General features: G+C 33.3%; 2 protein-coding genes across 15 annotated transcripts; both read left to right on the top strand.

Moving 5' to 3' along the window:
- Positions 1-296: 296 nt before the first annotated feature.
- Positions 297-4,142, top strand: LOC142526369 (glutathione S-transferase L3-like). Of its 2 annotated transcripts, XR_012815250.1 has the most exons (11): positions 297-512; positions 655-729; positions 850-910; positions 1,228-1,314; positions 1,748-1,846; positions 1,945-2,047; positions 2,141-2,239; positions 2,316-2,396; positions 2,880-2,987; positions 3,759-3,839; positions 3,930-4,142. XR_012815250.1 is itself a non-coding variant. In XM_075630720.1 (10 exons), exons 1-10 carry the CDS (start codon positions 502-504, stop codon positions 3,939-3,941), a joined length of 714 nt encoding a protein of 237 aa, XP_075486835.1. In that variant the 5' UTR covers positions 297-501; the 3' UTR covers positions 3,942-4,142. The 2 variants fall into 2 exon arrangements, 1 of the variants encoding a protein (XP_075486835.1); XM_075630720.1 differs by lacking the exon at positions 2,316-2,396 and having other exon boundaries at positions 2,141-2,217.
- A 1,415-nt stretch (positions 4,143-5,557) lies between these two features.
- On the top strand, positions 5,558-12,722 carry LOC142526333 (glutathione S-transferase L2, chloroplastic-like). Of its 13 annotated transcripts, XM_075630656.1 has the most exons (8): positions 5,558-5,971; positions 6,222-6,282; positions 6,682-6,791; positions 7,788-7,873; positions 8,170-8,246; positions 8,704-8,756; positions 8,843-8,867; positions 12,150-12,722. In XM_075630656.1, the coding sequence occupies exons 3-8, from the start codon at positions 6,782-6,784 to the stop codon at positions 12,214-12,216; spliced, it is 318 nt and encodes a 105-aa protein (XP_075486771.1). In that variant the 5' UTR covers positions 5,558-5,971; positions 6,222-6,282; positions 6,682-6,781; the 3' UTR covers positions 12,217-12,722. The 13 variants fall into 13 exon arrangements, 1 of the variants encoding a protein (XP_075486771.1); XR_012815241.1 differs by lacking the exons at positions 6,222-6,282; positions 8,704-8,756; positions 12,150-12,722 and adding an exon at positions 7,970-8,076 and having other exon boundaries at positions 5,558-5,736; positions 6,322-6,788; positions 8,761-9,408; XR_012815242.1 differs by lacking the exons at positions 6,222-6,282; positions 8,704-8,756; positions 12,150-12,722 and adding an exon at positions 7,970-8,076 and having other exon boundaries at positions 5,558-5,736; positions 6,322-6,791; positions 8,761-9,408.
- Positions 12,723-13,839: the final 1,117 nt, after the last annotated feature.

The raw sequence follows: 13,839 nt of genomic DNA, 5'->3' as shown, positions 1-13,839 counted from the left end.
TTGTCTGTATGCGTGAAAATTATGTAGATTTGAAATTTCCATTCACTCTTTTAAACTTAAAAATTAAAATTAAATTACATTCGCATAAAATGATTTGATTATTTCATTTCAAATTTACGTAACAAATCCATTATTATATATTTTTTTGCTTTAATTTCTAATATTAAAATATTCAAACCAAAGTAAGAATTTGTTTCAGACCGTGTTGGATATCTATAATCAGTTATTAGAATCATGCTCAGGCCATGAGTATTTAATTGAATCGGGACACAAAACCCGTCTGCATGCATCAAGAATTCAATCCAACACCTCGTTTTGTTTACTTTGTACGCACCCATCAGAATTCCTACTTGACACGCGTAAGCAGTGACGGAATCAGAGACCATTTATTCGAAGTCTGTCGGCTAATGTGGACCCGATAATCTTATATATAAAGGCTTCACTGCTCCCGTAGTTTGGTGTCTTCAGTACCTTTGCTTTTGAACGCGAAGAAAAGCATCAATGGCTGCTCCGTAAGTTCAAATTTTTTTGGGGATTTTTTTTGGCATTGTATGCTCGACTGTTCTGAATTTTATATCATTTCGATGTAGATCTGGATTATTTTAATTTTACTCGTTTGAGGTGTGGAAGTAATTTTTGTTTGTGAATTTGCAGTGCCGTGTTTGAGGTTCTTCCTCCGACTTTGGATTCGACTTCTGATCCGCCGCCTCTCTTTGATGGAACGACTAGGTATTTTTATGCGTGAATTGGGTTTTATTGCATGATTAATAATGCTTGTGCGATGTTTTTTTTTTAGGAAAATGATTTATCTGATGTCGAGTAATTTGATATTTGTTTTGTTTTCTGAAGGTTGTATATCAACGACATGTGCCCGTATGCTCAGCGTGTGTGGATCGTCAGGAACTACAAGGTCTGCTCTTTTAGTTTATGTCAGTTTTTGCTGCCATTACCTCTTGTTTCATAAATTGGTAGATTTACGATAATATGTTAAGGAAATCACGTCACGAGTTTCATTTTTTTATTATACTTTCATTTGAATGGTATGGTGGCTTACGTTTATGATGTAAATTGTCATGTTTGGGTCAAGTTGCATAACGATACCGGATTGTATTTCGAATTTGAACTATCTGCGCTGAAGCCTTATAACAATAGTCGACAACGTTTTGGATTTGATCCATTGCTATTTAAATTGCTTTTGTTCTTATGCCCCCAAATTATGTAATGCAGGGTTTACATGATAAAATTAAGTTGGTTCCGATTGACCTCCAGAACAGGCCTGCTTGGTATAAGGAGAAAGTGTACCCAGAAAATAAGGTATCAATTCTTGATGGTTCTGGTATTCATTTTTTACTCATATCCGAGTTTATTTTTGATCCCATCATTTTGATATTCGACTGCGTGAAATACACTCTTTCTATGTCGCCTAAACTGATTCTTTCGAAATTAAGAACCCTCCTTTCTCCCCCAAAAAGAGAGAAGGAAAAAGAATTTCAAGCCATGCCAGTATTATGGTTGGCTCTCCACTGATAAAATAATCTAAATGCTTGAAAGGTTTTTCTTCAAAATCCATGAGAAATAGCTGTGATTATCATCATCCTCAATATTATTATTACTGAATTTTCTCATGGTTGGCATGATAAATTTTGAATAAAAGGATATGAACTACTGTCGGATGGCAATGAACTTATTAGTTAGTGAAGGCATTGGATGCTCCATTGCTCTTAATTTCCTCATATCTCTTCTGTAGGTTCCAGCATTGGAACATAATGGCCAAGTCATTGGAGAGAGCCTGGATTTAGTTAAGTACATCGATAGCAATTTCGAAGGACTGGCTCTGCTACCTGATGTAAGATATGATTTTGAGTTCTCCTTTTCTGAATGTCGTCTTTTCGTTTCCTCCGTTGTTTCTTCGTATAAATAGATCTTAATGTGAAATCACTGCAGGATTCGGCCAAACTGAAATTTGGTGAGGAGTTGATAGCCAATAGCGATACATTCACAACAAATTTGTATGCATCACTCAGAGGAGACGCTGTCAAAGAAGCTGGTATTGATGCAGCCTGTCCTATTTCTTACTCCATAATTCTGTGCGTCATGATATCGATTTGTTCAAAATTTTATGAATAATTTTGCTACACAGCTGCTGGATTTGATTACCTGGAAACTGCCCTTCATAAGTTTGACGATGGGCCATTCTTCCTTGGTCAGTTCAGCCAGGTAATTGATTTTTCATCCCAAGGTTCACCTCCTGACCGTTGTTCCTCTGTGAATATAATGAATTGAACCGAAAAAAAAAATTGATTTTTCATCCCAAGGTTCAACTCCTGACCGTTGTTCCTCTATGAATATAATGAATTGAACCGAAAAAAGAAGCTTAGATTTTTCAGTTCAGCCAGGTAGTTATTTTTCATCCCAACGTTCACCTGCTGACCGTTGTTCCTCTATGAATATAATGAATCGGACCGAAAAAGAAGCTTAAATTCTTTTTAGAACTTCTGGAGAGTTTTATAATTTTGTGTTGGTTCTGGTCATGGTTTTCGAAAATTGATGTGATCGGTAATGGTTGATGATGTGTAATGAATGTTAGAAAACGTAGTGTAACAAAAGGGTCATAATTTCGTAAAAAGATGTGTCACGTTTAAAAAGACATGCATTTTCCCAAAACATAGAACTATCTTTCATGATAAATGATTTAGAATTTGCTTCTTCGAAATATTAAAGCAACTGTTGGGGGTTAAAAAACTCACTTAAAAAAAAACGAGCGAGGCCTTAAACCTCCCTTGGATGACCTAGTTTCTTTTTCTAAGGTAAAATGTGTGACCCAGTAGTTTACGTGCCACAGGAATAGATCTTTAGCCTGGTATTTGTTATATGTGCAGGTAGATGTTGTGTATGCTCCATTTGTGGAGAGGTTTCACATCATTTTCCAAGAAATATTTAAACACGATATTACGTCAGGCAGGCCAAAACTAGCAGCATGGATTGAGGTATTTGATCCATTCATTATTTCTTGATAGCGAAAGGTATTAATGCTTAAACATGCACTGTTTTCTTGGATCTGCTCATGCCTTGAGGTGTTTTAGTAGTTATTATGGAAGTAGTTGCTTGCACTTTGAGCAGTTGATTCAGATAGCAAAACAGTGACCGCCTTCTTAAATGTTGTGTTGTTGGATACTTGGATTCTTTTGCTGTTTCACTTGGTGGAGGGGTAAATGTCAGTGTGTAGAGATTAGAATGCCTATTGCTGTTGGAGTTCTATTATTACAGCTAACAATATTTGTGTTATTTTGTTATTAGGATCCAATGCTTTGTCTTTTGCTTTGTTGCAATTGTGAATGCTCAAACCTTTTCAAGAGGCTTCATCTTGTCTATCTCGTCTTTGTTTACATTCACCCTTTGGTGCAAAGGATAAGATTTTGTGTCCTTGTCTCATCCAAAAGTTTGAGAGTTAAAAATAATTATATTATTCATATTTTTCAACACATTATTCGATATAATCCCACGAGCCAAACGTAGAGGTAGCCCAAGAGTTGATTCAGCCCTTTTTGGTTTTCTTGTGGATGAATGCACTTATATATGATTTTGAGCTATGCAACCGATTAAATACCATGTAAGCTATTAGCCTTGGGATCATATAAACTACGTATACGAATTCTCAGAAATTTCACCCGAACCTTGCACACATTTCAGCAGTTGATTGCTCATGTCTTCATTTGTCTGAGCGTCTGAAATTCTAGCGTTTGCAAATTTTTGTCCAGGCAATAAATAAGATTGATGCTTACAAACCAACAAAGTGCAACCGCGAGAAATTCCTGGCATATATAAAAAAACGTTTTCTGGTAATTTGTGTCCACAACCCGCACAAATTTAATGCTCATGTTCATTTTTATGTGATAGTCACATTGTTTGATTTACATCTGCATGTGCAGGGTGAAAGCTAAATTGTGATGATGCATACTCTGCTGCTGAAATAATATTGTTTTAGTGCTTATACCGCTCGGATATGTAATGAGTTGTCAAGACTTTCTTGTATGTTACTGTAAGTGATAGTACTGTTAGAAATAAAGCATGTGATGCACCAGGTATATCCTTGTTCAAATTCACTGCAATATTCATAATAAGAGGTAACGCCCCTTACAATATTGAATATTCTCAAAGAAATTCTGCACCGAAAAGTCACTTCTAAGTTTTTTCCATAAAAAAGTGAATGCCAAGGTTAAAAACTGCTACAAAATATAGGATTGGTCTCGACGTTGGAATAGACATTTTTTGATAACCAATGGGGATATATTATTTAGATTATAAACTATGTATGGCGAGAATTTTAGTGTCCCAGTTTACCTTGATCTAGGGTGTAAAAGAACCTAATCGATCCGAATATGGTGAAAATTTGAAAGTTCGAATTATTTTATTCGAGTTCAAGCTTGATTCGAAGTTCGAAAGTTTTAAAACATTTGGATCACGAGTTTGACTCGAAAGATTCGAACATGTTCGTGAGCTATTTGAATTATTGTTAAAAAATAAATACTCGAAATTTATTTATTTAATATATAATAATATTATATTAATAAAATATTAAAGCTCGCAAGCGGCTCGTATTTGACCGGCTTGAGTTCGACTTAAAAAAGTTCGAACATGTTCGAATTCGATTAATTTTATAAGTTCGAATACAAATAAAATATTATTCGAATTGGTTCAAAAAGTTCGCGAATATGCACCCTGGTGTGCTCTCATCTAATACAACTCATATTTATGATCATATTATCCTCGCATAATCAATCCATTGAAATAGCGACGATCTGCTTTATTTTTGAAGATCCTATAATTAATTAGCGTTCATAAACTTTGATTTATCTATATGACTTCCATTATCATAACAAATTTTAAATGACGATTATAAATTTAGTTGCATTTTTTGGGGTTCTAACGATCATATTCGCTAGTTTCAAAAAAAAAAACGATCATATTCGCTATTCAATAAATCGTATCCAACCTCGGACAAATACGTCAGCAGCCCTTGAGTAATTTTATCTTATTGAATGAGACCTATACATACATCTTAGGTCGTTCAAATAAGGTTTGGTTCAATTTTATTAGAAGTATTATTTGTTTTTATTAAACAACAACCAAGCCCAAGCAATTAACTTCTAATATCGATTCGTTCATTTTTCTTAATTAATAATAAAACCAAAGCAACGTAACATTATGAACAAAAATTTGTGTGAGACGATCTCACGGGTCGTATTTTGTGAGACAAATATCTTATTTAGGTCATTCATGAAAAATTATTACTTTTTATGTTAAAAATATTATTTTTTATTGTGAATATCGGTAAAATTGACCCGTCTCACATATAATAATTCGTAAAATCGTTTCACGAGACCAACTCAACATTATATATATATATATAATCAATCAAACGAGTTCACCACCATGGAAATACTTGCAAGTTGCAACATCAAATGTTAAGGTTATTACAAAAGATTTTATTTCGGCTTGTTCATGTAATTAAAAGATATCTTTCTCTTAAATCGCATATATATATATATATATAATGAATTTTCTATTTGCTTAAATTTTTTCATCCATTCCTTAAACCAAATCCACGCCAATCAAGCTCTCACTCGATACTCGTAATCAATGACGAAAGCAAAGCCATTCGATTTTTTTTCCCTCGTACGATCGAACGTAATTTGTTAGCTGCTGTCGAGTATAATGTTGCCAGTGCTCCAACAGGTATATTTAAATTCTTTTTTGCTTTTTGTTTGATACTCTGTTTTCCTCGAATTCTTGAAAATCAGCTTACTCTTATGTCTTCTAATTTTTGTGCGGATTTTATGCTGATTTTGTATGATTTTGATGTGTTACGAATTCTTTTACGAAATAATTTTTGCAACGGCATGCTAGAGGTTCTTCCTCGGGTTTTGGATTCGACTTCGGATCAGCCGCCTCTCTTTGATGGAACAACTAGGTATTGTTACGCGTGAATCGGGTTTTATTGCATGATTACTAACGGTGGCGGAATTTTAAAATATAAATTTTTTTAATATTTTAAATTTATCTATCCCACTGATATCATGTTAATTTAAAAGTATACAAAATTTATATATAATTTTTTTTAAATAAAATTGGACTAGCCCGGGTATTTACACACGTGGCTCACTGATTACTAATATTAGCCATCCGATGCTTAATATCCGAAGTGTGTTCGTTTTTTGAAGGTTGTATATCAATTACATGTGCCCATAAGCTCAGCGTGTGTGGATTGTCAGGAACTATAAGGTGTGCCCTTTTAGTTTATGTCAATTTTTTTTATGACAGTAGAACTCGCCGCCACAAATCACACGGGATAAACCCGGACTAACATAATAGCTTGCGAACTCCTGACCATCTACCAAGCATTCTTGTCAGGGGGAATCGAAATCCTTGTGTCAATTTTTGTTGCCATTACTTCTTTTTTCACAAATTGGAAAGTAGCAAAATGTGTTTGTATTGTATGTCTATGGTTAAATTAAGCTTACATCAATGCATTAGTATTGACTTCTTTTATTTTATGCGCGTTTCGATGCTTTTGGGGTTAACTGGAAAGTAAATTGTTCAACTCTCATGGCTGAAGCCTAAGAGAGATATCCGAGAGAGTTTTGGATTTGATTCGAATTTGTTGTGTTCTTATGCCCCCAGGGTTTACATGATAAAATAAAGTTGGTTCCAATTGACCTTCAGAACAGGCCTGCTTGGTCTAAGGAGAAAGTCGACCCAGCAAATAAGTTATCTGTTCTTGATGGCTGGTGGTATTCATGTTTTTGCTCATATCTGACTTTATTTTTTGTTTCCTTCGATTTAATATTTAACTGTGTGCGATGCTCCCTTTATAGAGTTTTTTTTCTAACAAACCTTGTTATGAAATATTGAAAATTCACAATTATCACCCGAGAAAATTAAATAGATATCTTAAACCTTAGCCTTTTATAAAAGTTGCATGAACACCCCGCCCAACTGGAAATCTGACGAGTTGAAGTATTTTGATGATGTATCATTGACCGATAACAAAAGTGACCAGTGGATAAAACGGTTAGAAAAAATTCAATTTACTACAAGTCATATTTCGGGTCAACTAGATTAGTTCAGACGTTATCTATGCTAACTGGATGCTGAAAGATTGAGTTAGGTGACACAGATACAACAACCGACGGCATTCAGTTAGTATAAATAACATCTGAACTAGTCTAGTCAGCCTGAGATGTGACTTGTAGCAAATCGAGTTTCTTTCTAACTGTTTTGCCGCTGGTATTTTTATCACTGGTCTATGAGATATCATCAAAATAATTCAAGCAAGAGGTGTTTGTGCAACTTTTATAAAATGTTAAAGTCTAATATGTCCATTTAATTTTCACATGGGAGAAGTGTGCATTTTCGATATTTCCAGGGGAGGGTTTGGTACAAAAATCTCTCCCTTTATATGTCGCGTAAACTGATTATTTTGGAATTAAGGACCCTTTTCTTCCCCGAAAAGAAAAAGAAGGGAAAATAATTTCAAGTCATGTGGTTGGTCCCCCACTGTTATAGTTTAATCTAAATTCTTGAAAGGCATCTCTTCAAAATCCATGTGATTATTGTTATTATTATCATTTCTTTTTTTGCTGAATTTTCTCGTGTTGGCATGATAAATGTTGTATAGCAGGATATGATCTATTGTCAGATGGCAATGAACTTATTAGTTAGTCAAGGCACTGGATGCTCCATCCCACTTACCTTTATCATTTCTCTTTTGTGGGTTCCATCATTAGAGCATAATGACCAAGTCATTGGAGAGAGCCTATATTTGATCAAGTATGTCGATGGCAATTTTGATGGACCGGCTCTGCTACCTGATGTAAGATATATTTTGAGTTCTCTTTTTCTGAATGTAGCCCTTTCCTTCCTCACATTGTTGTTTTTAATATAAGTAAATCTCAATGTGAGAGCACAGCAGGATCCGGCGAAGCAGAAATTTGCTAAGGAGTTGGTATCCTATAGCGATTCTTTAATTAAAACAAAATTATGTATCATTCAAGGGAGACTCTGCAGAAGCAGCTGGTATTCTTATAGCACGTCTCATTTTTACTTCATGAATCTAGGTGTTCTGATATTGATTGGTTTTAAATTGTATGAATATTTTTTGTCATACAGCTGCTGGATTTGATTATCTGGAAACTAACCTTCATAAGTTTAAGGATGGACCATTCATCCCTGTTTAGTTCGGTCACGTAAGTGATTTTTCATCCCCAAGGTTCCCCTTTCGTATGAATACAATGAATTGAACCCCAAAAGAGGAAAAGCACAAAAAAGGAATAGCTTGGGCAGCAACATTAATCATTAATATTTTTTTATTTATTAATTTTTATTTACGAATAAAAGAGAAGCTTAGTGAACTCTTTAGAACTTAGAGAGAGTTGTTTTCTGAGTTGGTTTATGGATAATGGTTTTTAAAATTAATGTGATTGGTAATGCTTGATGATGCGTAATATTTGTTAGAAAAAGTAGTGTGCACAAAAAGTTGATCAGAATTTCCTACAACGATATTTTACTATTAAAACTATATGTGTTTTTCTCAATTCTGGAACTATTTTCATGATTATGGATGAGTGGAAGCTGAACCCCTCTTTGATGACCTAATGTTTTTTCAGTGGTAAACTGTGTGACTAGTTAGTTTACCTTGTGCAGGAGAGCTTGTTTTCAGCTTGGTATTCGTCTGATTAATGTCAATCTGTGTACAGGTAGGTAGATGTTGTGTATGCTCCATTTGTAGAGAGGATTAAAGTCACTTTCCAAATAATATTTAAACATGATTTTATGCCAGCAGGCCAAAGCTCGCATGATGGATTGAGGTATTTAATTCATTTATCGTTTCTTCACAATGAAAGGTCTTAACGCGCTAAAACGTGCATTTTTATCTTGAATCTGTTGATGCCTTGTGCCTCAGCAGTATGGTGTTTTTGTGGTTATCTATCCGGTGGTTTGCACTTTGATTAGCAGTTGATTGAGAATAGCAAAACAGAGGCCATCTTCTTATATGCAGTGTTGTAATCTTTGTCCCGGCAATAAACAAGATTGATGCTTACGAGCCAACAAAGTGTGACCCCGAAGGACCCGTGAGTCGTGATATATATGGAAAAACGTTATTTGGTTTCTGTCTAAAACCCGCAAAAATTTAGTCTTTGTGTTTATCTTTTGTGATATTCACATGGATTGATTTACATTTTCATATGCAGGGTGAAGGTTAAATAAGTTGGGATGATATATACAGTGTGAAATCTATGAGATTTCATATTGTTCTGATATGTCGTGAGTTATCGGCCTTTGTTGTGTGTTATTATATCTGATACTGTTGGAAATTAAGGTTGCAATGGGTATGTCCTTATTCAAATATGCTGCAATATTCAAATTTACTACAATTATTTATATTTCTTCTCTAGTTTACGAAGGAATTTAAATATCATAAATTTACGACGACAAATTATTTTTTCTGTAGTTAATTTGCAATAACTTTTAAAATTTGCGCTGTCAAGCTCTGTTTTTTTTATTGTATATTAATTTATATTTTAGTTAAGTTTAATACATATATCATATTTATTTTCTAAGATTTAATTTATGTAAATGGAAATTATTCTTGACTTTGTATTAGAAATGCACATCGAAAACTGAATTTGCGAATGAAAATTTATCTGTAATATCATTTTTTATTTATATATTTTTTAGTCTGGGTAATATCATAAATATTTATAAATTACTATCATATATTTAGCTTCAAGCTGATTCTTTAATTGAAATTTAATTCTGTAAATATTTAATATATTAAGATATAAGGTCTGTAATTTTGTAAAAATGCCACCTAACATATAGTTACTCTATATATATATATATATATATATATATAGATTTTTTTCCTTAAGATTTGACAAATGTTGAAGTAATCCATTTCATCATGTTGCATACTTTTTAATTAATTTATAAAATATCATTAATATACCGATATGATATGGTGACTCAACTCATCATCTTCCTAAAAGCTATTTTTTTAAGGGTAATGCTACGTGTACATAATGGGTTACATAAAGGCTTACATGTAATTATTAATTAATTATTAAATTACAATTAAACCCTCATCCTAAATTGATAGACTACACATTCCATTCATTATTTCTTCTCCTATCAATAATATTAAATTGTTTTTTTTTAATGCAAGTCCTGAGATTTATCATACAATTTTTTTTAAAAAAATATATTTTGATAAATATTATATTTTTCAATATTTAATAAATCATATAAAAAATTAATAGTAATGATTTTTAAAATTAAAAAAATTAATGATTGTAACTACAATAATAAATTATTATGATCTCTTAATGAAAACATACAACGTACTAATAGAGTTTCCATGAAATGAACATAAAAACCATAACACATTAAATTGCGTTGAAGAAATATGAAATTTCATATTCATTTCAAATCCAGAGTCTTCTAACTTGTAAAAAATAATCTAAATTCAAGTACATCTAATTGCATGTCCAATTAACTTGCTTCATAATTTATTACACCCATAGATCCGATCACTTCATCATCATTCGAACTCCATCTTGACGAGCATGGTATTGTCGATGCTTGATCACCTCCGTAGTTGGATACTAAATGTACTCCGTAATCGATATTCCAATGATGGTGATGAACACCCTATAATTATTATGCAAATATAAGAAACAAACATATGTGTGTGTGAGTGATTAGCAACATGAAACATGAAAAACATAATATCGTACCATTAATTGTTGTGAGAAAGAGAGCGGAGTCATCACAGCATTTTGATCAGGTGGTTGTATAAACACATTACTGGATTGAATTTTTTTTGGTTGAGAATTTTTTTCTTTGCTTGATATCATTGATACCTACAAAAACAACATATGTATGAATAGAATGCAAGCTATTGATGCGACTTAATTAAAGAAGTATTATGAATATATCGTACCTTCGATTTCTTAGAAGACTTCTCCAATGGACCTTTCTTTCGAAGCTTCTTAGGGGCTCCTTTTGTTTTAGTGTACTTTGGGTCAAGAACTTTGCAAGTAGAAACTTGGGTTGCATCATCAACATGATCTACTTGCATGCTCAGTTGTGATATCAAATTACGACCACAACCTGATCCCAACTTTGATATAGCAAGATCACTTGCTTTAGTTTCAATCCACTCGAGAAGCTTTTGAGTTTCATCATCATAAATGAGACGTGAGATATTCAATTACCTGGGTCAGACATTAAAGAGCTTCGTCGGATATGGGTCCTGTAAATGCAAGGAGAAGGAGCCAAATATAATGGGAAGATATTATAATGGGATGTATGATAATTATCTTGTTCTTCGGTATATTTTATTAATTTTTTAGAATATACACACACATATATATCAACATCATCACTCTAATTGATGTTATATATTTTAAAATTTGAAATTAACAATTTGTATAATACGTCACATATATGATATAACATGTGGATGTCAGAAAGTAAACAAACAGAGCAAACAAAGCTAGAACTTTTGAATTATTTGGGCTGGCTGATATTATTAGTTAGAATTGTGATTATTATTATAATTTATTTTAGACGGAGAAGAATATGGATTAGAAACAACATCCAAAACAAACGAAACAATCTACAATCTCTTTTACGAATCTACATCCAAAACAAACGAAACAACAAATTGGAAGAAAAAAAAACTAACCTTAATTTACAGTAATAAAGATGTAAAACAGAGAGAATAGATGGTCGTCTCGATAAGCAATAGAATATTTCTATGATCTCGATTTTTTCTTCGTCTTTACCGCATATGGATTTGGAAGCGAGGGTTGGGAGAGGAGAAGAAAGATACGGTCAATCGATTTGGAGTGAGGGCTGAGATAGGAGAAGAAATAATTAATAGAATAGATAGTCTATCAATTTAGGGTGAGGGTTTTATTTGTGATTTAATAATTAATTAATGATTACATGTAAGCCTCTACGTAACCTATTATGTACACATAGCATTTTCCTTTTTTTAATTAGATTTCCTATATTTTTATCCTAAAATATGCCACGCCCCACGTACACCTCTTGATGCATACCCTTTTTTTTCCAATTAAAAGGCCTAATTTTACACACAATCCGTATTCCGAGTCGATCAAGAAAGAAATAACATACAAGATAAAATGAGCAAAATTTGCATAACCAGCTGTGTGGATAACGAAAGATCTCCAGTTAGAGCCACCTATGTCAACCTCTACAAGTGGCCGGAATCCGATGCCGAGTTCGTGAAATCCGCCGCCGAGCATGGCGGCGCGCGGCTGCACAGTAGGGTGACGGACAGTATATCGTGCAGGCAAATGTACCTCAAAAGCTACACATTTTCAAGAGAAGAGAGACTGCTTGAAAAAACCCTGAAATGTCTCGGTAAAGTTAGGGAGATGGTGGCGGCGGAAAGGAAATTACGGTGGCGCGTAGTGACGATGGAGGTGAAGGACTTTTCTGCTGCTGCGTTTAGAGCCATATTCCGGCGGCTTCGGTCCTGCGCTACGCCTGTAGATGTGGAGAAACGAGTGAAAAGGTTTATTCGTTTCTAATATGTTTCTGTATAAATTTAATACTGTGTCACGTCAATTTTCGATAATTAATAAAAGTTGGGACATTTGTGAATTTTGAGTGGTCAAATGTTTCTTTTATTTATGTGCATTTTACGGCTGCTTTGCTTTGTATATATCCAGACTTCCATTTATTGTGTCACCGCAATCAAATTTGAAGATTTAACTGAAATTACTGAGATTTATTTGGCTTTTAGGACACAAATTTTGGATCCGAATCAAAGTATGCAACTTTGTGAATGAGTAAAACAAAATTGGGAAAATGAACCTCAATTATCTCTAAACAAGGTCTTGGTTTCTGGTTTTGCGAATAAAAACGTTGACAACATAATTTTTTTTTTAAAAAATAAGTATCTTGTGAGACGCTCTCACGAATCTTTATCTGTGAGACGGGTCAATCCTACCGATATTTACAATAAAAAGTAATATTTTTTCATGGATGATCCAAATAAGAGATATGTCTCACAAAATACGACCTGTGAGATCGTCTCACACAAATTTTTGTCATTTTAAAATTGCTAATACAACCTTATTACGATTTCAAAAAAAAAAAAAAAGTTGCATTGATAACAAGTCAATTAATTTGTTTGACAAAATATAATTTATAGCTATCAATAAATTTTAAATCACAGTTAGTTATTTTTTCGAGTAACCGCAGAAAATTTCAAATGCACTCAACTTTGAGTCATTTCAAATCTTTTCTTCAAATATCTCTCAGATTCAAACATGAACCGAAGAGATCCGGACCCAAAAGATTAATCCATCACGATTGTTGGTAAAACTGAGAAGAAATTTGAGGTCGTCCACCAGGTCCACCAGTGGAAGTGGCTCGGCTAAATTACAATTTTTATAACAATAAACCTTTTAGGTCATAAAGTAGTTGGCCGTTGTAATATTTTTTGAAATAACTCTTATTATATATATATATAAAAATTTATGTGAGACGATGTTAGATATCACCACAGTTCAACTGCTCTCTCAACATGAACGGTTATTGCACGTTAACAAATACTTTTCAAAGAATATTTTATATGCACATAGTTTAATTATTGCAAGTTTTGGGACCGCTAATGTTCCATTAGTTTAGATATTTTATTTCGTGTGCACGTTAGTTTATAAATAAAAATAAACTTATCTTAATTCGAAGGTATGTTCAAATTGAATGTGAACATTACATACGTACGCTCGAGCATTTGCA

Source organism: Primulina tabacum, chromosome 2 (assembly GCF_025594145.1).
Source record: "Primulina tabacum isolate GXHZ01 chromosome 2, ASM2559414v2, whole genome shotgun sequence".
In the NCBI taxonomy this organism is placed as follows: domain Eukaryota; kingdom Viridiplantae; phylum Streptophyta; class Magnoliopsida; order Lamiales; family Gesneriaceae; genus Primulina; species Primulina tabacum.
Note: the sequence above shows the minus strand (reverse complement) of the source record. Positions and strands in the feature narration are given on the sequence as shown.